The sequence below is a fragment of the Giraffa tippelskirchi genome, chromosome 10, assembly GCF_054371585.1.
Source record: "Giraffa tippelskirchi isolate mGirTip1 chromosome 10, T2T-mGirTip1v1.2.pri, whole genome shotgun sequence".
Classification (NCBI taxonomy): Eukaryota; Metazoa; Chordata; class Mammalia; order Artiodactyla; family Giraffidae; genus Giraffa; species Giraffa tippelskirchi.
Window position 1 is genome coordinate 125,482,199 of NC_137284.1, and position 24,308 is coordinate 125,506,506.

At 38.2% G+C, this 24,308-nt stretch overlaps 1 protein-coding gene across 24 annotated transcripts in view; it reads right to left on the reverse strand.

Moving 5' to 3' along the window:
* The window catches only part of SUGCT (succinyl-CoA:glutarate-CoA transferase), a 714,763-nt gene that overhangs the window by 664,818 nt on the left and 25,637 nt on the right, over window positions 1-24,308 (reverse strand). For all 24 annotated transcript variants that reach the window (XR_014067752.1, XR_014067751.1, XR_014067749.1 and 21 more), the window contains exon 6: window positions 22,017-22,137. Coding sequence is in view for 13 of the 24 variants with exons in the window: in XM_081537409.1 (XP_081393535.1) it covers window positions 22,017-22,137 (121 nt within the window). In the remaining 11 variants the exon portion in view is untranslated. The remainder of the gene's footprint in view (window positions 1-22,016; window positions 22,138-24,308) is intronic.

Genomic DNA, 24,308 nt, shown 5'->3' on the forward strand with positions numbered 1-24,308 from the left:
CCATAAAGCAACAGTGGTAATTTAGGGTAGTGACAATAATAATAGTAGTTAACATGTACAGAATACTTGCTATGTTCCAGGAATTGTGCTGGTGCTTTGTATGTGTCATCTTATTTAAATCTTCAAAGAATTACATGAGGTAAATTGTATTATCCTATTTGAATTACTACCTAGAAAAATGAGGTTTTGAGAGATTAAGTACCTTACCCAAGGTCACAGAAGTACTTGCTATGATTCTATAAGTATTGAAGTCTTGACATTCATTACTCTATAACCACTTTTACAAAATATTTCCATGAGTATTAACAGTTCATACATTTTCAAAGACCAAAAATTCGATTAACATGGTTTGTTACCTCAATTTCAAATAACCTATGAAATTTAGACCCCTTAATGTCTACCACTGAGAGGCAGCAAAATTGGTTGATTAATTGTATAGCAACTAAAACACCTAAAATACTAATAAGTGTATGTTCCTAGTCAGAAAAGGCAAATAAATTTGTAAATTAAAGCAGCATTACTATAATGTAGGGAAAAAAGCACACTAAGCAAAAAAGTTTTTACTGATGATAGTGATAGCTGTCTTTACTATAGAATTACCACTTTTATGATAGTCGATTTGATGATACTAATATATATAAATATATTTTGACGATTGCTTCTTATACACAGGTTTCATTTTCCCCAACTAGTTAATATAACACTAAGCGGGCAGTAGAAACTTAATAAACACTCACTCGACTGATATATATTTTTGTATTTTATACCATTTCACGCATGCCTATGATATTCTTCACATAAACTATCAAAACAAATGTTTTTTATAGGACAGACAAGAGTTAGAGGTAATTGGGTGTCAAGATACTATCTTGCCTATGATATACAGTATGTTTTTAATGGAAAAGAAGTAAAAAGTCTTCAAACTTTCATCATCCAAATAAAGTCTACAATTGCAAAAGCTTTATGATCATGCAAATACATCCTGTTAAAAGTGACTTTAACTACACCCACAATCATGTAAGTTATACACACACACACACACACACACACACACACACACACACACACACACACACACACACACACACACACACACACACACACACACACACCCTCTCAGATTATCCTAAATCTCAGAAGAGTTATTCAAATAGGGAGGGGAAAAAACTATTAAAAATTACTGGAAATTCCAGAATCTGCCCTCAGATTAAGAATTCAAATATATTTTCATGGAATCTATTCGAAAGAAACTACCAGGAGTTACACCTATATCCCAAGACTCAATATTTTGTACAAGATGAAGGCAGCTCACGTTCTGACATATGCCCCATAAAATTACTAAAGAATAAAGAGAATTACCATTTTTATATATTTTTCATTTTCAGGAGAAAAATCAAATTTTAAATGACTGAAACATAAAACCTGAGTATATAAAACATGAGGAGAAAAGAAAATAAAAGCCCAGCCAGGCTCTCACATAAAACCAATTCCCTATAGCTAGATTCCCACACTCCAAATAGCAGCACTACGTCAGCCTGAGAAGGGACGCTTTAGGCAAAGAACACAAAAATGTCCAGTACTGACCTCTTTACAGAGACTAAACATCAACTCAAATCAAACCCAGATAAATGGATAACTCAAGTGAGTAACAAATTAACAAGAATCACCTTTAGCCTTGTTCCACTGCCAAGAGAAAAGTACTCAGTTAAGTATAGTCTACATCTTTATTTAATAGAGATCAATGAAACAAAAAAAAAAAAAAAGGAATCCAAGTAAAAAAGATATCAAACAAAACCCAGTTATCTTTGAACTCCCCAAAGTTGGGAACAATTAAAGTCTTTCCAACAATGCAGACTTGTGAGTAAGCAATGCTTCCTGTGTGAGCAAATACACATAGTTAACACCAAGGCCAAAAGCAGAGAAATAAATAACATGAAGTCATGAAAAAATAGTATAACATGTAACGACGCTGGTTAAAATAATCACTTGCAGAATAAACAAATGGGTTTTAAAAGTTTGCAATTATGACCACAATCCAGTGCTCAGATCTTGGTTCTTAAATATCATTCTCCACTCAATGGAACCAGGGCTCCTTGGAAAATAGTTAAAATCAGGCCTGTGGGCAGAGGTAGTGCAGGTGCAGTGGTAGAGGAGAGGGGGTGACGGCAGGGGGAGAATGTAAATAAATGTTGATTATCTTGTGCTAAAAATTAAGAAAGTGCTCAAAGGGTGATGAGGACATATCAAAAAATATACAGGGGATATTTTGAAACTGTTCCCACTAGCCAAATATGGATAATTTGAACATCAAAAATAAATCATGATAATAAAGGACTGAATAAAATATGAATATAAGAGTCCACATTGATACAAATCAATAAAGGAAATGGAGAGCTACCCTCATAGTAAAAAGTCATAAATGTAAAGAATAAATGTAAAGAAACTCATAAATGTAAAGAAATGATGGAATTAGAAAATCACTATTTAACAACATCCTAGCAATAGTAAGCTCAGGCAAGAATCATCAATGTGTAATAAAAATCGTGGATGATAGTCTGGGCAAATAAGAATATTTACACAGTCTCAAAGTATAGCCCCCCACCCCTACCCCTCACCAACAACATATTCTTTTATTGTGACATGACAATCAGATAAAATGCAGAGTAGTTTGGGTTTTCTTTTGCTATAAAGGACATTATTGAAACAACTGACAAATTATCAATAAGGTCTGTAAATTATATAATAATATTGCTTCAATGTTAATTTCCTGATTTCAGTTAATTATACTCTGGTTACATAATAGAATTACATGTTTTTGTAAAATACAAACTGAAAAATGCGGGGGTAAAAACACATCACATGCCTGTCTTATTTTTATATGGTTCATAAAAAATGTAAGTAGATTAGACAGATGATACAGATTATAGAAAGATAACAGGAAGGTAGGTAGACGGATACATAGAAACATGGATAGATACACAGAGGCAGAAAGAGGATGAAGCGAAACTATGTGCATATGCACAACCATAGAATAATACACGATAGTAATAAGTTCTAACAGGAACCTGAAAACCATTCAACTTGCCCCCATTTGTGAGAAAAGAAGAGGAAGAGAAGGAGGAGGAAGCAGCAGCAATGGAGGAATAGCCAACACTTCCTCAATATTTCGTAAATGCCAATCGATTCACATACATTATCTCATTTAATCCTTACAATAAACACTAGAATTTGCAGATGAGGCAGCTGCACCTGGGAGGTTCAGTAACTTATCCAAAGTCATCTAAGTTGCAAATGGCAGAGCCAGTATTTCAACTAGTCTTTAGGGGGCAATGCTCCTTCCTCCTCTCTTTGCCCTGAATGAATCTCGGCAGTTCCACCTTTATCTTTGTTGGGCCACTAGGTAAGATACTTGAAGAAAAGGCTGGATAATCTTTGAACACTAGATTACACTATTACCCTTCACCATGTTCCCGGCCACACTGACAGCATCACTTAAGACACAAGACTAAGGTTGTAAAGAGGTCAGGAAAGCTAATTAAAGTTGCTCACCAACTAGTGCCTTAACACTCAACTTGAGGAAGGAAAAGAATACTCACCACTGTGCTCACGTCCAAAGTAGGAACCTGGAGAGTCATTTCATTTTTAATAATATTTGTAATTAAAACTAAATAAGTATAACACAGTATTCCACTAATATTGATTTGAGAAATATCTACTATGTGGCAACAGTATTTTCAAGAAAATCAGTAGCACTTGGGAAAAAAATCATCAGTGTCCAATAGGGACAGAATCCAAATCTTTGTAGCTCCTCCATTTGCTCAGCACAGTTTCTAATGCCTCCATGGTTGGCCAGAACTAAAGGGGCATGAGGAGAAGAAGAGGTCTGGTCAGCAAGAAAGGTCTCACTGAATTGGTCCCATCATGGTGAGATATTTTTGTCCCTCTCTAGGCATGGCAGAGATTGCAAGTCTTCTTGTCACATGGGGGACTTTACTGGGTTCTTCAAAGACCTCCCCTATCCCATCAGTGGGGATCACTTTATATTTGAATCTATCTTTTTTCCAGGTGATCACTTGTGAGTCCTTCCTCTGCCCCAGGCGTCTTCAGCACCACCAGCTTCCTTCTGCCTCTTGGACAGGATCTTAAACAACCACACACTGTTTTCCTCTTTCTCACCCTGATCCACGGGACAGCAGTGACTTTCCAAACCACAGTGCTCCAGACATCCACTGGCTCTCTAAATATCTCAGGCATGAATCACATATCAATTCACTTATCTACCAAGCTCTTGGGAACAAATCCTCTGACTTGAGATTATAAATTTTATAGAACTATTTCTTTTGAAACTACAAATGTCTGATAAAAATTATTAATTTAAAAATGACTATGGAAGGACTTCCCCAGTGGTCCAGTGGTTAAGACTTTGCCTTTCAATGCAGGGGGGTGCAGGTTTGATCCCTGGCCAGGGAGCTAAGATCTCACATGCCTTGCAACCAAAAAAAAAAAACATAAAAACAGAAGTGGTACTGTAAGAAATTCAAAGTAAGTCAAAAAGAAAAAAAAAAATCATAAATTAACACATATATATGGAATCTAGAAAAATGGTACTGATGAACCTATTTGAAGGTCAGGAATAGAGATGCAGATATACAAAACAGACTTTGGACACAGCAGGGGAAGGTGAGGGTGGGACGAATTGAGACAGTAGCATTGAAACACACATATTATCATATGTAAAATGGATAGATAATTGGAAGTTGCTGTCTAGCACAAGGGGCTCAACACAGAACTCTGTGACAACTTAGAGTGGGGGATGGAATGGGGAGTGGCGGTCAAGGGGAAGCTCAAGAGGAAGGGGATATATATATATATTTATGGCTCATTTTTGATGTTGTCAAATTGCTAGTATCCAGAGATCAAATTGCCAACATTAGATCATAGAAAAAGCAAAAGAATTCCAGAAAAATATCTACTTCTTCTTTATTGACTACGCCAAAGCCTTTGACTGTGTGGATTACAGCAAACTGTGGAAATTTCTTAAAGAGATGGGAATACCAGATCACCTTAACTGCCTCCTGAGAAATCTGTTCGCAGGTCAAGAAGCAACAATTAGAACCAGACATAGAACAACAGACTGATTCAAAATTGGAAAAGGAGTACATCAAGACTGTATACTGTCCCCTGTTTATTTAACTTATATGCAGAGTACATCGCGCGAAATGCCGGGCTGGATGAAGCACAAGCTAGAACCAAGATTGCCGGGAGAAATATCAATAACCTCAGATATGCAGATGACACCACCCTTACGGCAGAAAGCGAAGAAGAACTAAAGAGCCTCTTGATGAAAGTGAAAGAAGAGAGCGAAAAAGTTGACTTGAAGATCAACATTCAAAAAACAAAGAATATGGCATCCAGTCCCATCATTTCATGGCAAATAGATGGGGAAACAAAGGAAACAGTAACAGAGTAACAGACTTTATTTTCTTGGGCTCTAAAATCACTGTAGATGGTGAATGTAGCCATGAAATTAAAAGACGCTTACTCCTTGGAAGACAAACTATGACAAACTCAGACAGTGTATTAAAAAGCAGAGACATTACTTTGCCAAAAAGGTCTATCTAGTCAAAGCTCTGGTTTTTCCAGTAGTCCTGTATGGATGTGAGAGTTGGACTATAAAGAAAGCTGAGCGCCAAAGAATGGATGCTTTTGAACTGTGGTGTTGGAGAAGACTCTTGAGAGCCCCTGGGACTGCAAGGAGATCCAACCAGTCAATACTAAAGGAAATCAGTCCTAAATATTCATTGGAAGGACTGATGCTGAAGCTGAAGCTCCAATACTTTGGCCACCTGATGCAAAGATTCGACTCATTAGAAAAGACCCTGATTTGGGGAAAGATTGAAGGCAGGAGGAGAAGGGGATGACAGAGGATGAGATGGTTGGATGGCATCACCGACTCAATGGACATGAGTTTAAGCAAGCTCCAGGAGATAGTGAAGGACAGGGAAGCCTGGCATGCTGCAGTCCATGGGGTTGCAAAGAGTAGGACATGACTGAGCGACTGAACAAAATAACATGAGATGCTATTGCAGAAATAGTAACTGTTGTGGCCCTAAATTAAATGGGCTTAAAGTGATTTGACTCAGAAGTGATTAAAGAATCAGATTTTGTCATCTTAGATTAAGCAGCATGCTCCTCCATCATCACTCCGGGACTATCACTTGGCTTGATGGTCAGATAGCCTGAAAGTACTTGGTAACAGACTTATCACAAAGTCATGAACCAACACTAAGTTTCCTCCTGATATAGTCAAGTTCCAAAGTCAGCTATATGTTTTTAATTAACACAACTTCACACCAGATGTAAATAAATATCTGGAACACTCTGGAGATATCATTAGAGCCAGATGAAATAGCAGGAAATATATCAAAAGTGGTTCTTCTAACTTTTGTGTTAATGTGAGAGCAGACAACCATTCCAGTATGCTTTCTCTCAATATTCCATCAAAATACCTATGAAGAGATAAAATAAATATCAAAACTGGAGGAAAAAACGGGAAGGGGGGACCTTTAAAGGGAAGATAACATCACTTACCTTGTTTAGTGGAGAATTTCCACTAAAAGCATCATTGATGCATAGGGTTTAGGAGCACATTCCTGAATAACAAATCATATGTGTCCCTCTTCTAAACCAGAATCATACAGGCCAACTTCAAATGCATAAAAAAAAAGGGTTTGGTTTTTTCCCATATACCCTGTTTTTCAGTCACTAAGTCATGTCCCACTCATTGCAACCTCATGGACTGAAGCACACCAAGCTTTCCTGTCCTTCATGATCTCCCAGAGTTTGTTCAAACTCTTGTCTATTGAGTTGGTGATGCCATCTAACCATTCTCTGTGGCCCCTGTGTCCTCCCGCCCTCAATCTTTCCCAGAATCAGAGTCTTTTCCAGTGAGTCGGCTTTTCACATCATGTGGCTAAAGTATTGGAGCTACAGTTTCAGCATCAGCCCTTCCAATGAATATTCAGGGTTGATTTCCTTTAGGATTGACTGGTTTAATCTCCTTGCTGTCCAAAAGACTCTCATGAGTCTTCTCCAGGACCACAATTTGAGAGCATCGATTTTTCAGAGCTCAGCCTTCTTTATGTTCCAGCTCTCAGATCTGTACATGACTATCGGAAAAACCATAGCTTTGCCTATACAGACCTTTGTAGGCAAAGTAACATCTCTGCTTTTTAATACGATGTCTAGGTTTGTCATAGCTTTTCTTCCAAGGGGTAGGCATCTTTTAATTTCATGGCTACAGTCATCATCCACAGTGATTTTGGAGCCCAAGAAAATAAAATCTGCCACTGTTTCCATTGTTTCCCCATCTATTTGCCATGAAGTGATGGGACCAGAAGCTGTGATCTTTGTTTTTTGAATGTTGAGTTTAAGTCAGTTTTCTCAACTCTCCTTTTTCATTCTCGTCAAGAGGCTCTTTAGTTTCTCTTCGCTTTCTGCCATTAGGGTGACATCACCTGCTTATCTGAGGTTGTTGATATTTCTCCTGGCAATCTTGATTCCAGCTTGGGATTCATCCAGCCCAGCATTTACCACATATTCTGAATATGTAAGTAAGCAGGGTGACAATATACAGTCATGATGTACTCTTTTTCCCAGTTTTGAAACAGCCTATTGTTCCATGTCCAGTTCTAACTGTTGCTTCTTGACCTGCATACAGGTTTCTCAGGAGGCAGGTAAGATGGTCTGGTACTCCCATCTCTTGAAGAATTTTCCACAGTTTGTTGTGATCCACACAGTCAAAAGCTTTAACACAGTCAATGAAGCAGAAGCAGATCTTTTTCTGGAATTCCCTTGCTTTCTCTATGATCCAACAGATGTATTCTAGCCTCCTCTTCTTAATCTCTTCTGCTTATGTTAGGTCCATACCATTTCTGTCCTTTATTGTGCCCGTCTTTGCAAGAAATATTCCCTTGGTGTCTTCAATTTTCTTGAAAGATCTCTAGTCTTTTCCATTCTATTTTTTCCCTCTATTTCTTTGCATTATTTTTAAACATTATTTCATTTAAGTTTTTTAATCATGATAAAGTACACATAACATAAAGTTTACCAATTTAACCACTTTTAAGTGTATGGTACAGTGGCATTCACATTGTTGTGTAACCATCACTACTATTCATCTGTAAAACTTTTTCATCTTCCTAAACTGATGCTCTGCATCCATTAAACAGTCACTCCCCATTTTCCCTTCCCCCAAGCCCCTAACAATCATCATCTACTTTCTTTCTCTCTGAATTTGACTGCTCTAGGAACCTCATGTAAGTGGAGTCATACAGCATTTGTCCTCTTGTGACTGGCTTATTTCACCTAGCATAACGTCTTCAAGGTTCTTCTATGTTGTAGCATCTGTCAAAATGTCCTTCCTTTTTAAGGCTAAGTAATATCCCAATGAACATATACCACATTTTATTTATCCATTCATCCACTGAGGGACACGGGTTGCTTGCACTTTTGACTATTTTTGAATAATGCCACTAAGCACATGATGCAAATATCTGTTCAAGTACCTGCTTTCTATTCTTTTGGATACATAACCAAAAAATGGAATCACTAGATTACACAGTTATTTTATGTTTAATTTTTTGAGGAACATCCAACGTGGCTTACACCATTTCACATTACCACTAACAGTGCACAAGGGTTCCAATTTCTCCACATCCTCACCAATAGTGTTAGTAGTGATAGTAGTCATCCCAGTGGGTGTGAGGTGGTATCTCATTGTGATTTTGATTTGTATTTCCCTAATAATTAGCAATGCTGAGTATCTTTTCGTGTGCTCATTGGCTATGTGTATATTCTCTCTGTAGAAATGTCTGTTCACATCTTTGACCCATTTTTTAATCAGACTGTCAGACGGTCTTTCTTATAACCAAATATTTATCTTGTTTCTTTTAATTTTGGTATTTTTCACTTGATAAACTTTTGTGAATTTTATGTTCTTTGCAAAACAGATTCACTGATTCCACAATCTGACATTCTATTAATATCAACATCCCTTATCTTTCAGGGTGCATGACTGTTACTTACTCAACATAATTTGACCTTTGTGAAGTTAACCTGGTTCAAATAAGGGCTGAAAGTTGTAGTATTACACTAATGCTGGCTTGGAAGCCCATCCAAAGAATGAAAAAAATCATTAGCATTCATGAAATAAATGCTATCTAAATTTTATCTAACATTCATTTTTTTCATCCTTTTAAGTATAACATTTCTTCCTATCTAGCATTGCTTGTTTAATTTGTGGGTTTATATCCCAGACCTATTACCATAAGGGGAAACAATTTAGTTCTGATGACAGGATTTCTAGATTGTGGCTAAGTCTTGGCATGGTTATCTGGTACAATCTATGAAGCATTCGATCTGTGAAGATTTTTTTTGAAATAACTACTGCTTTGATACTAACAGTGTCATCGTCTTCCCTTCTGTTGGTCTCTGGCTTCAAGTGGTTCTTTAAACTGGGAACCAATAGATCCATGTATTAGAAATCAGAGAGCAAAGGTAAAACTAACTGATCCTAGATTTATACCATATTTCTAGGTCCAGGCTATCTCTTTGCTTTTGGAATTTTAAACCATTGAGAAAACAGTTCAAGTTCTTCTTCAAATCATGGGTTTCTCTTTTATCAATCAACCATTCAAGGAAAATGGAAGTGTCTGAGAACTGGAGAAGCTCAAACACATATTTATGTATAAAACTGTCATGAGGTGGTGCTCACTGCACATCCCTAATTATACCCAGCAGAAATGTTTTAAGAAGAGTGATTTTGTCTCTTTAGCATAGTGGGGAATCATTTTATCTATGTTCCAGTTCAGTAGATTTCCTTAATCCCAAAATTCCCAAAGAATTCTCAAGGAAAATTATCATAATGTTCCCTATACCCAGTAACAATTCAGTGTCAGCTTTAAGTTGGGATTTGCTATTGGGAAAAGATATTTATTTAGACATTATGAATATGGAAATGATTGACTTTTTCATTTGGGTCTAAATAATTTAAAGTATATATAAAATTAGTTCAAACACTCTTAGCTTACTGAATATTATCTTTTCATACTTAAAAATTTTGAAGACAGATATCTCGGGGTTTTTTCTACTTACTGTTATTTTTACTACTTGAAAAACATATTTCTTCAACAAAGTTTGAGTTAAAGAATGTTCAAACAGAACTCTCTTGCTTCAGTTTAGTTAAGGCTTCAAATCCAAAAAGAATGCCATAAGTTCCAGAACAACACAGGTCAAGCTAAAAGACTATGAAATCAGTTTTGCCATTCCTAGCTTATCATCAGAGTATGTGAGAAAAAGGTGAAAAGGTAAATAAGACCTTTAGCAAGATTTTTCTTAGAAAGAGCTGTCAGTCATACAGATGACCAACAGGCACATGAAAAGATGTTCAACATCACTAATTATTTAAAAATGCAAATCAAAACTACAATGAGATATCACCTCACCAGTCAGAATAGCCATCATTAAAAAATCTGCAAATAACAAATGCTAAGAAGGGCATGGAGAAAAGGGAACCCTTCTATGCTGTTGATGGAAATGTAAATTGGTGCAGTCAATCAGGAGAACCGTATGGAGGTTCCTCCAAAAACTAAAAATAGAATTGCCATGTGATCCAGTGATTCCACTCTTGGGCATATATCCAGAAAAAACTATAATTCAAAAAGATACATGCACCCCTATGTTCTCAGCAGCACTATTTACAATAGCCAAGACATGGAAACAACCTTACATCCATTGACAGATGAATGGATAAAGACAATGTGATACACTCATATACTGGAATATTACTCAGCCATGAAAAAGAATGAAATAATGCCATTTGCAGCTATGTAGGTGGACCTAGAGATTATCATACTCAATGAATTAAGCCAGAAAGAGAGAGACAAATACCATATGATATCACTTATATGTGGAATCTAAAATATGACACAAATGCACCTATTTAAAAAACAGAGAGACTCACATGAGAACAGACTTGTGGTTGCTAAGGGAGAGAGAGGGTAGGGAGAAAAGGATTGGGAGTTTGGGATTAGCAGACACAAACTCATATATAGAATGGATAAACAACAAAGTCTTACCATACAACACTGGGAACTATACTCAAAATCTTGTACTAACCTATAATGGAGAAGAATCTGAATATGTATACCAATCATATATATATAATCAAATCACTCTGCTGTACACCTAAAACTAACAACATCATAAATCAATTATACTTCAATTTAAAAATTAAAAAAGAAATTCTACCCATGAGGGATGCCTATAGGACAAAGTGACCTGAACAGGTACACTCTATATACAGAAGACCACAGAAGTCAAGGACTGAAGAGAAGCCTACAAAGCTCCCCACAGAACAAAGAACCACCAACTGAGCTTCAGGCACACAGAAGGTCCCAGTGCAGGGTTCAACTACCCCCATCAAGCACCAGCTCTTTCGTACCCATTAACTCACTCTTCCCTAAGGAGGCTTGACACTGAAAGAATCACAAACAGCAGCTAGAAACAGGGAAAAGAAGAATCATGGATGAACGAAGAAATTGACTATGCTCTTCCAACAAACATGCGCATGCGCATGCACACACACACACACACACACACACACACACACACACACACACTTCAAGTTTCCAGGAAGTCAGGCCCAACTTGGGGAAAGGGAAAAGTCATAAGTCTGAAGTTTTGATTTTAGATTGGACTGGACCTTTTAATACTTGAAATAAAATAATCAGAAAAAAATCTGTAGGACTTTCCTGGATTTCAGCCATGAGTAAGGAAAATGAGTTAGAAGTGCAGGTTTACAGAGGTAGGGTGGGAAAGAATAAAGTTTCTGCTTACATGCCACTGAGTCCAACTTGTATGACACATCTGTTATACATGTAAGGCTAGAAAGAAGTATTTAAAGATATAAAGGTTACGCCCTTAGAGGATACAGTGAAGGCATAAAGTCACTTTCTGGAGTCTGTCCATGTCTACAGACAAAATATAATCTCAGTCCCTAACTTTATAGGCTGTGTTTTGAAATCTTGTATTTATGTGCTAAATTTCTCTTCCCCTGCAGAGATTGTGTCATTGTTTGTTTAAACAATGAGTTTGGTATGAAATGGTAAATATGTTAAACCACACTTTTGCTAGGGATCATTGACTATAAAGTTGGACAGATGATCACAACACTCTAAAATTCTGGGGGGAAAAAATATGTCCTGTTAGAAGGGGAACAGCAGAGACGCTCATAATTTGGACCAGTAGTTCCCAATTACTTTCACTGTGAGGACTTCTTTTAATGTCATCTCTGTATTGTTTATTCAATCTAGAAAGATGCTTAATGAACTAAACTGGACTATTATTTTTAGAGAGTAAAAAAACTCGCCCATTGTTACTCCATCTAACTTAGTTCTGATTCTGTCTCTTCTTTCCTTCCTTCATTCCTTCCTCCCTACCTCCTTCCTTTCCTCCTTCCTTCCCATCTTTTCTCCTTCCCTATTTTTGTCCTCCCTCCCTGCTTCCCTCCCCTCTTTCCTTCTTCTTTTTCTCCTCTTCAAAACTTTTATGGGTTTAGAGTGCAGGCAGACTAATAATTATTCTTTTTTAAAAGACATGGCTATGTGGTGAATATGTAGAAAAAGAGGAGAATATACATAGCCACACAGACTTATTCACTCCATAAGAATCCAAGAGCAGCAGTGTTTTGTTTTGTATTATCGTTGCCATGATATAAATGTTGGATGCAGTTGCTAGATGATTTGCCATATCCATTTGGGCTCATCATTCTCTGTTATTGATTCTGAAACACCATGGGACCCTTTAGTAATCTAAAGAAAATTTTATCTTAATCGCTACTCTCTCAAATATGAACATTATTTCAAGACCAATGTCTACAATAAAGTTCTTCCATAAGTCCATCAGTATTTGATTCCTACCTCTTTTGAAGATGATTTTTGATAGAATTTGAATCATACTCCTATACTGTGCAAACCCCTTCCAGTCTGCATGGCACATGCACACTTCCATGCAGTACCTTCTCAAGCATGCTGTTCCCCATTATTGGTATTCCAGGCACATTGGCTTCCTCTCAGGCCTTTAAAGATAGCTAGATCTTTTCTATCTATGCACATGGTGTTCTCTGCCTGAATTGCTCATCCCCTGGATCTTTGCATGGCTGGCTCCTTCTCATACTTTAAGTCTATTAAATGTTACCTCCCCAAAGAGGCTGTCCTTGACCATCTCATTTACTTATGCACCCTCTGCTCTATTAATTTCCACCACAGTACCCTCTTTGAGTCTTTCATAATAGCATAATTGGTTGGTACATATACTGCCTTTTTCACTTGTTTATGAAGTGTCTCTGACACTAGGCTGTAAGCTCCATAAAGGCATGAACTGTGCCTGCATTGTTTGCCCTGGACACTCAACGCAGCCAGGAATCTACAGAAACTCAAGAAATATGTATGAAATGGTGGAGGTAGGGAGGAGACAAAGGAAATGAATGAGAAAGAAAGGGAGGGAGGGAATTATTTGGGCATTTCTGAATCATTGGCTGTTGCTATTTCAAACATAAAAGGGTATAAAATAACATAACAAATACTCATGCACTGCCAGTTGGTTTATTTGACAAATATAATTGAAGTCCTGTGTGCATCCCTTCCCTGTACCCCATCTCTCCCTCCCCCAGGGGTAATCATTCTTTTAAACAATTTTTCATTACCATGCATATCTTTATACCTCTAATCACATATGAGTAAAATACCAAGAAAGATTTATTTTACATGATTTTAACTCTATACAAATAACATTATTCTGTATATCATGTGTTGCAACTTGTTTTCAAAAATCAAAAAGGTACCTTGCAAACTACTTTTCTTAAAAGAAAATCAAAAATTTTTATTTAAAGGGTATACACAATGTTCCTACTACAAAATTAGTCTAGTCAATAACATAATGTAATGTTTATCCTTTTAGAAAGAAAGAGCAGTGAAGTTAACATGAAGAAAAAATAAATACTTTAAAATGTGGTAGAGAGCATTCTTATTGCTAAATTTGTGTAACTAATAACATGCTCAGAAGACACAAAGGAAAGAAGGTAAACTCAAGATTAAATTGCTAAGGAAAATATCATTATACTTATAAACGTATAGAGAAGTGGGGAATGGTCACCTTGAAAAAAAAAATACTTCTGAAAATATACAGATATGTCCTTTCAGTGGTACACAGGCAACACTCCAGTTTTCTCAAAAAGGGATTTCTAGTGAATTATAGCTTTTTAAACACTGCCCCCTAATGTTCACATGCAGCTTCTTCTGCAATGTTAAGAAGATTGTGCTAATAAAAATAACCAGGTCCTTCCTCCCCTGTGATCAGTCCAGCATTTTTGTCCTGCAGACCAGATTTCACAGACTGAGGCAGTCTCAACCACACAACTGTCAGAATGCATTACAGTAAATCTCCCGACCATTCTAAGATTACTCTCATCAGTAAGAAGGCCAACATGTGAGTGAGAACAGATTATTTGTGCTTGGAAAGCACTGACAAGACATCAATACTGCTGGGAAACATCAGGCAAGTCTAGGATCCCAATAATAACATGTGCAACTTTAGACTGATCTAATCAGTCTTATTAAAAAATAAAAAATTTATTAACAAGAATATCAAACTTCTAAAAAAAGAAGAGAGAGAGAGAGAAATGGCCCTTGCTTTATATACAAACAAACTCATGACTCACAAAGGAAGGTTGCTTCCAAATGAATCTGTTGAAATTTCGACTCCTTGATGAGCAGATTTGTTCATGACTTCCACCAATGCAAATATGATCAACAACACATGAAAGAGAATAACAAAAATATATATTCTCAAGTAGAGCTGCTCAGTGTCTTGTAGTCACAAAGTCTATGTCATCACTAAACAGTCATGTATGTCTGAATAGAAAAAGCATAGAAGCACTTAATGCTAAGTCAAGGAGCCTGAGTTTTAAACCCATTTTCCATTAAATAGCTGGTGACCTTAGGTCCCTTATGTGTTCTGGATCTGTTTCCTTATCAGGAAATAAAAGAGAATGAGCTATGTGAATGCTTTTCTAACGACTGTCAGGAGGTGGGGAGAGGATTATAGAATCAGGAGAGCTGCTTTTTCAGACCACACCTGCCTCTCCACACCACCCCTTCATGCCCCATCCCTGTTAGCAAAAAGCATGATACTCCCATTCTCCCCTTAGCTGAGAACTACTAGACTGTATCAGACTTCCCTGGTGGCTCAGCAGTAAAGAACCCGTCTGCAATGCAAGAGCCGCAGGAGACATGGTTCAATCCCTGGGTTGGGAAGACCTCTGAAGGAGGAAATGGCAACCCACTCCACTATTCTTGCCTGGAAAATCCCATGGACAGAGGAACATGGTGGGCTACAGCCCATGGGGTCACAAAGAGTCAGACATGACTGAAGTGACTTACCACACACTGGATTATATCATCTATCTCCAAGACCCTTTGCCACACTAAAATGTTAGTACAGAATCTGAGAACTGGAAGAAAATTAAGAAATTCTCCAGTCACAAAACCAAGCTCAGAAGAACTTTTGATTCTAACCATAGTTAGATACAGCTGTGAAACTTTGGGGAGGTATGAGGCTTCCCAAAGGGATTAGCATTTTATTTAGCTGGGTGATGTGATGAAATATTTTATTATTCTCAATCTTCACCCTTCCCAGATTCCAGACCCTTTTCAAAGTGACTTTGTAGTTCCTGTCACTAGAATAGTACAATGAACCACCTGTTGATGTTAGGCTTGGCCAGATGACTTGCCTTGATCAAAGGAATATTAGCAGGAGTGACATGAACAGAGAGAGGCCTTAAATGTGCTTGTGAGATTTTGTTCTCTTGTGCTCTTAGTTTCCCTGTGAGGAGAAATTGCACTTGGTAGCCACTGGTGTAAGGAGTCTAAGACATGTGTGGAGCAGATCTGCAACTTGGAACCCAACCTAACAAGTCTAGATGAACTGAATTCCAGCCAACCCACATTCACAAGAAGGAGAAATAAACACTTACTGTCATGTGAGATTCTGCATTTGGTAGTTATGCAGAATTTTTACAGCAGTAGGGTAATTCAGATAATAGTTCACCTATTTAATATTTTAGACCTCAACCTTTCCATTGTATTGTGAGAGTCTAAGGAAAAATCTCACTCTCCCTCTCATTCATATAAGTATTGATATACAAAAAACAAAAGTGTGATTACACATCTATATAACAGTACATCTGAAAAAGAGTCAGATGTAGTGGCAAAGATCTGCTATGAACAGAACCTATCTCTAGTGATGAGTCAGAAGGGAAGTTAATGGCACTGGGCTCTCCATCCTATCTAAAATAACAGTCAGCCAAATGTTGCAATTATGTTTATTTTACATAAAAATACTACCACATAAGATAATTTATCATGAAAAGCACACTTCATACTGAGGTAATATGTCCCAAAGTATTAAAATATCTCAATTAATCTGAATGAAGAGAAATAAGGGTATTTTGGTTATTATAATTTTACAAGTAATAAATATTTTTAAGACAACATTTTTGCAGCTTTTACCGTGAAATAAGATTTTCAGATAGGTATTAATTTTAAGATAAATTTACTGAAATATAAGAAGTAAAGTGTTTTCTTGGTTCCTTTTTTAAATATATTTTTAATATGTTTGTTTCCTTTGATAGCTCAGTTGGTAAAACATCCGCCTGCAATGCAGGAGACCCCAGTTCAATTCCTGGGTTGGGAAGATCCGCTGGAGAAGGGATAGGCTACCCACTTCAGTATTCTTGGGTTTCTCTTGTGGCTCAGCTGGTAAAGCATCTGCCTGCAATGCAGGAGACCTGGGTTTGATCCCTGGGTTGGGAAGATCCCCTGGAGAAGGGAAAGACTACCCACTCCAGTATTCTGGCCTGGAAAGTTCCATGGACTGTATAGTCCACGGTGTCACAAAGAGTTGACCACGACTGAGCGACTTTCACTTTCACTTTACTGTCTTAGGCAAAAATCTAAGGCATAGTGACCTAACAACAACTGACTATTTACTTCATGGTATAGACTCTGTGTGTGTGTGCTCAGTCGCTCAGTCTTGTCTGACTCTTTACAACACTACAGTCTGCAGCCCACCAGGCTCCTCTGTCCATGGGATTTTCCAGGCAAGAATACTGGAGCAGGTTGCCATTTCCTCCTCCGGGGTTAGACTCTTTGCAGCTGCTGCTAAGGCACTTCAGTCGTGTCCGACTCTGTGCAACCCCATAGACGGCAGGCCACCAGGCTCCGCCATCCCTGGGATTCTCCAGGCAAGAATACTGGAGTGAGTTGCCTTTTCCTTCTCCAGTGCATGAAAGGGAAAAGTGAAAGTGAAGTCGCTCAGTCGTGTCCGACTCTTAGCGACCCCATGGACTGCAGCCTACCAGGCTCCTCCGTCCATGGGATTGTCCAGGCAAGAGTACTGGAGTGTGGTGCCATTGCCTTCTCCAGTTAGACTCTTTAGGTACTTTAAATTAATGATCATTATATAGTACTATGGACAAACTATATAAGAAATAACAGACTAGGCCAACAATGCCCTAAGCCCAGGCTATCCTCTGAAAGTGTCTTCGGAAAATGTAAACATAACATTTACCACTTACTCTTATCTCTGAAAAGTGGTACTCTAAAAAAGTTGCAACTATTAAAAACTCTTCAGTCAAGTTCCAATTATTCATTCATTGATTTAAGAAACTGCCTACCATGTGCTCTGCACTGTGTGTGGAACTGAGAATAGAACAAGAGCCTCAGGGACTTTCCTGATGGTCCAATGGCTAAGACTCTGTGCTCCCAGTGTAGGGGGCCCAGGCTGGATCTCTGGTCATGGAACTAGATCCCACATTTCGCAACTATGGTCCTGCACTCCGCAACAGAGATCGAAGATCCTGCAAGCCACAACTAAGACCTGGTGTAGTCAAATAAATAAATAATTTTTTTAATAAAAGAAAAGAACAAAAGCCTGCAGGACAGTGGATGAGACAGACAAGTAAAGTGGCAAATACAAAATATGATCAACAACAGTCAACCTAACCTTCAGGGATCAAGAAAAAAAATGTCTGCACAGAAGCAATGACATCCAAGGTGAGATCTAAAGGGCAAAGAGAGGGTCACTGGGTGTGGCCGAGGATCAGGGTTTCAAGCAATGGGAACATCGTGTGTAAAGGCTTTGCCATGAGGGTGAGCATGGTGAATTTAGAAGATGCAAGTAGTGCAGGTTCATATATTCTTTATGCTTCTCTGCCTAAACCATCTATGAAAATAAATGCTTTCCTCCCTTCACCTCTGGAGGTTCTTCTCCTACCTCACTGAAAATTCCTTCACAACCTCCTTCACTGTTTCATCATTATCTCCTAAACATTTATTACTTGGAATGCATCAGGCTCAGACACTCACACCCCCCTTTTTCTGTCTACACTCGCTCTATAAATGATCAAACACAGGTTTCAAATACCATGTATTTGTTCATAACTATAAAATTTTATATCTCCTGACAATTAGATCCAAGCAATTACTCTACATCTCCTCTTAGATATCTATAGCAATCTCAAGCTAGACTCTTGACATTCCAAAATCAAACTCTTGACATTCTCCCCACCAAAACATCTTTCCACAGTCTCACTCAACTCTGTAAACAGTAATTTTTCTGATTGCTCAGGCCAAAACCTTAGACTCATCCTTAACTCTAGTCTTTCTCTGATACATCCCATCCATCTGAGAACCTTATCTACTTTTCTCAAAAACCTTCAAAATTCTATCACTTTTCAACTAGCTTGCTATCACCCTAATTCCTAAATCAGGTCCCCATCATCTTTAGCCTGGACTATTTCAATAGTTTCATAACTGTTCTTCCACTTCTACCTTGCACTCAACAGTCTATTCTCAACACAGTAGCTAGAGTGATCCTTTTAAAAATACATCAGATTGTACCATTCCTCTGCTTAAAACTCTCTATTATCTTACAAATATACTCTAAGTAAAAGCCTAATTCTTTAAGAGCAGTCCACAAGCCTTTACTAGGAGAAGGCAATGGCACCCCACTCCAGTACTCTTGCCTGGAAAATTCCATGGATGGAGGAGCCTGGTAGGCTACAATCCTCTTGCCTGGAAAATTCCATGGATGGAGGAGCCCGGTAGGCTACAATCCATGGGATCGCTAAGAGTCGGACATGACAGAGTGACTTCACTTTCACTTTTCCCTTTCATGCACTGGAGAAGGAAATGGCAACCCACTCCAGTATTCTTGCCTGGAGAATCCCAGGGATGACGGAGCCTGGTGGGCTGCCGTCTATGGGGTCGCACAGAGTCGGACACGACTGAAGCGACTTAGCAGCAGCAGCATTCTCTCTGTTTCAGCCATCCTTGCAGGCCCTCAAATCTGCCCAATGCAGTCTTGCCTCAGGTCCTTTGCACTTGCTGGTCTCTTTGCCTGAAACCCTCACTGCCAACATGTATATGATTCACTCCTTTATTTCATTCAGGTCTCTGCTTAAATGTTCCCATTATCAATGAAGCCTTGTCTCACTTTCCAGTACAAAACAGACTATCTTCCCCTCATCTCCCTTGTCCTATTTGTCTCTAGACTCAACTACAAAAAAAAAAAAAAACACAAAAGAGAATGTACTTATTTACCAACTCCCTAACCTAGAGGACTGGAAAAGGTCAGTTTTCATCCCAATCCCAAAGAAAGGCAATACCAAAGAATGCTCAAACTACCACACAATTGTACTCATCTCATACGCTAGTAAAGTAATGCTCAAAATTCTTCAAGCCAGGCTTCAGCAATACGTGAACCGTGAACTTCCAGATGTTCAAGCTGGTTTTAGAAAAGGCAGAGAAACAAGAGATCAAATTGCCAACGTCCGATGGATCATTGAAAAAGCAAGAGAGTTCCAGAAAAACATCTATCTCTGCTTTATTGACTATGCCAAAGACTTTGACTGTGTAGATCACAATAAACTGTGGAAAATTCTGAAAGAGATGTGAATACCAGACCATCTGACCTGTCTCTTGAGAAACCTGTATGCAAGACAGGAAACAACAGTTAGAACTGGACATGGAACAACAGACTGGTTCCAAATAGGAAAAGGAGTACGTCAAGGCTGTATATCGTCACCCTGCTTGTTTAACTTATATGCAGAGTACATCATGAGAAACGCTGGGCTGGAAGAAACACAAGCTGGAATCAAGATTTCCGGGAGAAATATCAATAACCTCAGATATGCAGATGACACCACCCTTATGGCAGAAAGTGAAGAACTAAAGAGCGTCTTGATGAAAGTGAAAGAGGAGAGTGAAAAAGTTGACTTAAAGCTCAACGTTCAGAAAACTAAGATCATGGCATCTGGTCCCATCACTTCATGGGAAATAGATGGGGAAACAGTGGAAACAGTGTCAGACTTTATTTTTTTGGGCTCCAAAATCACTGCAGATGGTGATTGCGGCCATGAAATTAAAAGACACTTACTCCTTGGAAGGAAGGTTATGGCCAACGTAGATAGCATATTTAAAAGCAGAGACACTACTTTACCAACAAAAGTCCATCTAGTCAAGGCTATGGTTTTTCCAGTGGTCATGTATGGATGTGAGAGTTGGACGGTGAAGAAAGCTGAGCACTGCAGAATTGATGGTTTTGAACTGTGGTGTTGGAGAAGACTCTTGAGAGTCCCTTGGACGGCAAGGAGATTCAATCAATCCATCCTAAAGGAGATCAGTCCTGGGTGTTCATTGGAAGGACTGATGTTGAAGCTGAAACTCCAATACTTTGGCCACCTCATGCGAAGAGTTGACTCATTGGAAAAGACCCTAATGCTAGGAAGGATTTGGGGCAGGAGGAGAAGGGGACGACAGGATGAGATGGTTGGATGGCATCACTGACTCGATGGACATGGGTTTGGGTAAACTCTGGGAGTTGGTGATGGACAGGGAGGCCTGGCGTGCTACATTTCATGGGGTCGCAAAGAGTCAGACACGACTGAGCGACTGAACTGAACTGAACTAAACCTAGAATGTAAATCTGCTGCAGAGCATGAATATGTGTTACTCACTGCTGTATCTCAGGATCTTAGAATACTGCCTGGCAGATCATAGACCTGCAGTAAATATAATATTTGGTGGATGAATTAATAAAAGCTGAAAATATTATCAATTATTCTCATAAATGCTATTACTATAACTTTCTATTTTAAGAATAATTTTTAACACTGTATCCCTAATTAATAGTTAAGTGCTTATAAATTATGTAAAGATAACTAATACAATTTTTTTCCATTTAGTCTAAAGACATAAACACACACACACAGTTCACCACCAAGGGCTGAACAACCTAGAAAAATTTATAGCACTCTTTTCCTTTATTTGGCTTAGTACCTTTGAATATATTGAAGTGATACTTTGAGTTCCTATGTTATCTTAGAGCCAATGACTATTTCACCTGTAATTCTACATATGAGTTAATAATAGTACTCTCTTGGTATCTGCCAAATTTCTATAGAAAATTTCTGATAAAGAATCTGCCTGCAATGCAGGAGACCAGGGTTCGATCCCTGGGTCTGGAAGATTCCCTGGAGAAGGGAATGGCAACTCACTCCAGTACTCTTGTTTAGAAAACCCCATGGACAGAGGAGCCTGGTGGGCTAGAGTCCATGGGGTTGCAAAGAGTCGGGCACAACTGAGCAACTAACACTTTCACTTTCACAGGCAGACAAATTCACAGAAGAAATACAAACAGCCAATAAATATATCAGAAATGTTCGTTTACATTAATGTTCTTTGATGATTAATTTTCAACAACCTAAAATGGCTTGGCAGGGAAGGAGAGCAGAGCCACTTTGAGAAAACCAGTGCTAGTGAGAGGTTTCTTATGTACAGAAAGAGACACAGAACCTGGAAAACCTACTCACTGACAAGGGTGTGGGGTTGAAATACCTGTGATGGAACAGTAGACAATGTGAGGTGCAATCTCGTCTATGTCTTCATAGCCCAGCCCCATCGCAGACAGTTTGCCAGGGACATAGTTCTCTACAAATACATCACAAACAGCCGCAAGCTGAAGGAAGAGATGAGGACAAGTCAGACGTAAGGGACTCCCTAACTTTCAACAAATCCCCACATGAATTCTGATTTCAGTAAACACAATAATCCTTACTTTCTAAAAGCTCAGAAAAATCACAGGAAAAGTAGAATTACGAGGTGTAATTAGATAGACATGAAGGCTCTAATCAACTACGTGAGGTATGACTGTCAGTTAAACAATGGCTATTAAAATGTTCAGTTAATACCATAGTGTTAAGTGGATTCTGCTTACATTAAATGTAAGAAATATCTAGGCTGTGTGGTCTGTCCAAGTATATGCTCAGAAATTTAAAAAATTAGACTATAAGGACATAAAATACATGAAACATATATTTTAACCCCTGTAAAACTAAACACATCTTTACAACCCTATCCTTATCATGTAATACTCCTCACTACAACATGTACATATTGGCACTTAATACTTGTAAACTCTTGTCGATTGCTTTCACACTTTCCAGATGCTTCCTTTCTAAAGAGTTTTAAATGTATTTAATGAACTAAAAAAAATGCTAAACTATAACTCAGTAAATCAGTAACTGTCAGAAACAAGACCCCAGTTTTGATTCCCAGATTACTACTATATGAAATAGAGGAGAACAAATCATGAAACCTTAATCTTAAACTTCTTTTCAAAATCTCAATTGTGACTAAGTATCTTCTGAAAATATCACAAAAATTGTACGAGGCCATAAAAAAAACTCATGACATAATTCTTAACCATATCCAAGTGCCTAATAACTATTCAGCAATTTTTTAATTGCCATGTTAACATAGATATATTCTCACACACACAAACTAATGAAATAGAATAAGTCTGGGCCAGGGGTAGACAAACTTTTTTCCATAAAATGTCAAACAACAAATACTTTAGCCTTTCCAGGCCACATACATTCCCTGTCACATATTTATTTTTCTTTAATGATTCATGCTTAGTCCATGGGCTATACAAAAACAAATCGGACTTGGTCCACAGTCTGCCAACCTCTGCTCTAGGTGGAAAATAACTGAATTCACAGAAACTTTAGATGGAAACATAAATAAACTGAGTGCCTGTTTGTTACGTTGTCACCAAATTTGGAGTGGATACATGAAACTATTTGACTTAACAAAACTTAGGGAGAGGGGATCTTAGGCGGCATCTCAAGGAAATAAGCTGTCATCCTCCAGAGCTCCTGAAACAGAGGTGCTGGAGATTCAGGTGACAATCTGTCAGAAAAGGAATGATAAATACATTAAGATACGGGACAGAGAAGAACAGATTTCAGGTATGCGCTCCAAATCTCAGGCCATACAGACATCCTTTCCAAATTTCAGGCGCCAATTAACTTTTGAGATGCTTCTCACATGGGCATTATGCTCCAGGGAGAGCCCAAGTTGAGATGTGTTTATTTACTGTTAATGATTCTAACGATTCTACCAAGTATTGCTTGTGAAATGTGGAGGGAGAGTGGGTGTGAGTATAAATAAAACACAGGCTACAGTTACACTTCAATTTCTTCCACATACTTTTCTGAGTTTCTGGCTACTACTTACAACGCACTCCTGTGGGCAATAAAGAAAACGAATGACATCAAATACACCTGGGCTACGACACCCGCCATCTCCCGGCTGCATAACCGGAATGGTACGTACTAACAGTGTAGTGCTATTGCCAACTTCAGACTTAAATTGAAGAAAGTAGGGAAAACCACTAGACCATTCAGGTATGACCTAAATCAAATCCCTTATGATTATACAGTGGAAGTGAGAAATAGATTTAAGGGACTAGATCTGATAGACAGAGTGCCTGATGAACTATGGATGGAGGTTCGTGACATTGTACAGGAGACAGGGATCAAGACCATCCCCATGGAAAAGAAATGCAAAAAAGCAAAATGGCTGTGTGAGAGGCCTTACAAATAGCTGTGAAAAGAAGAGAAGTGAAAAGCAAAGGAGAAAAGGAAAGATATTCCCATTTGAATGCAGAGTTCAAAAGAATAGTAAGGAGAGATAAGAAAGCCTTCCTCAGAGATCAATGCAAAGAAACAGAATGGGAAAGACTAGAGATCTCTTCAAGAAAATTAGAGATACCAAGGGGACATTTCATGCAAAGATGGACACAATAAAGGACAGAAATGGTATGGATCTAACAGAAGCAGAAGA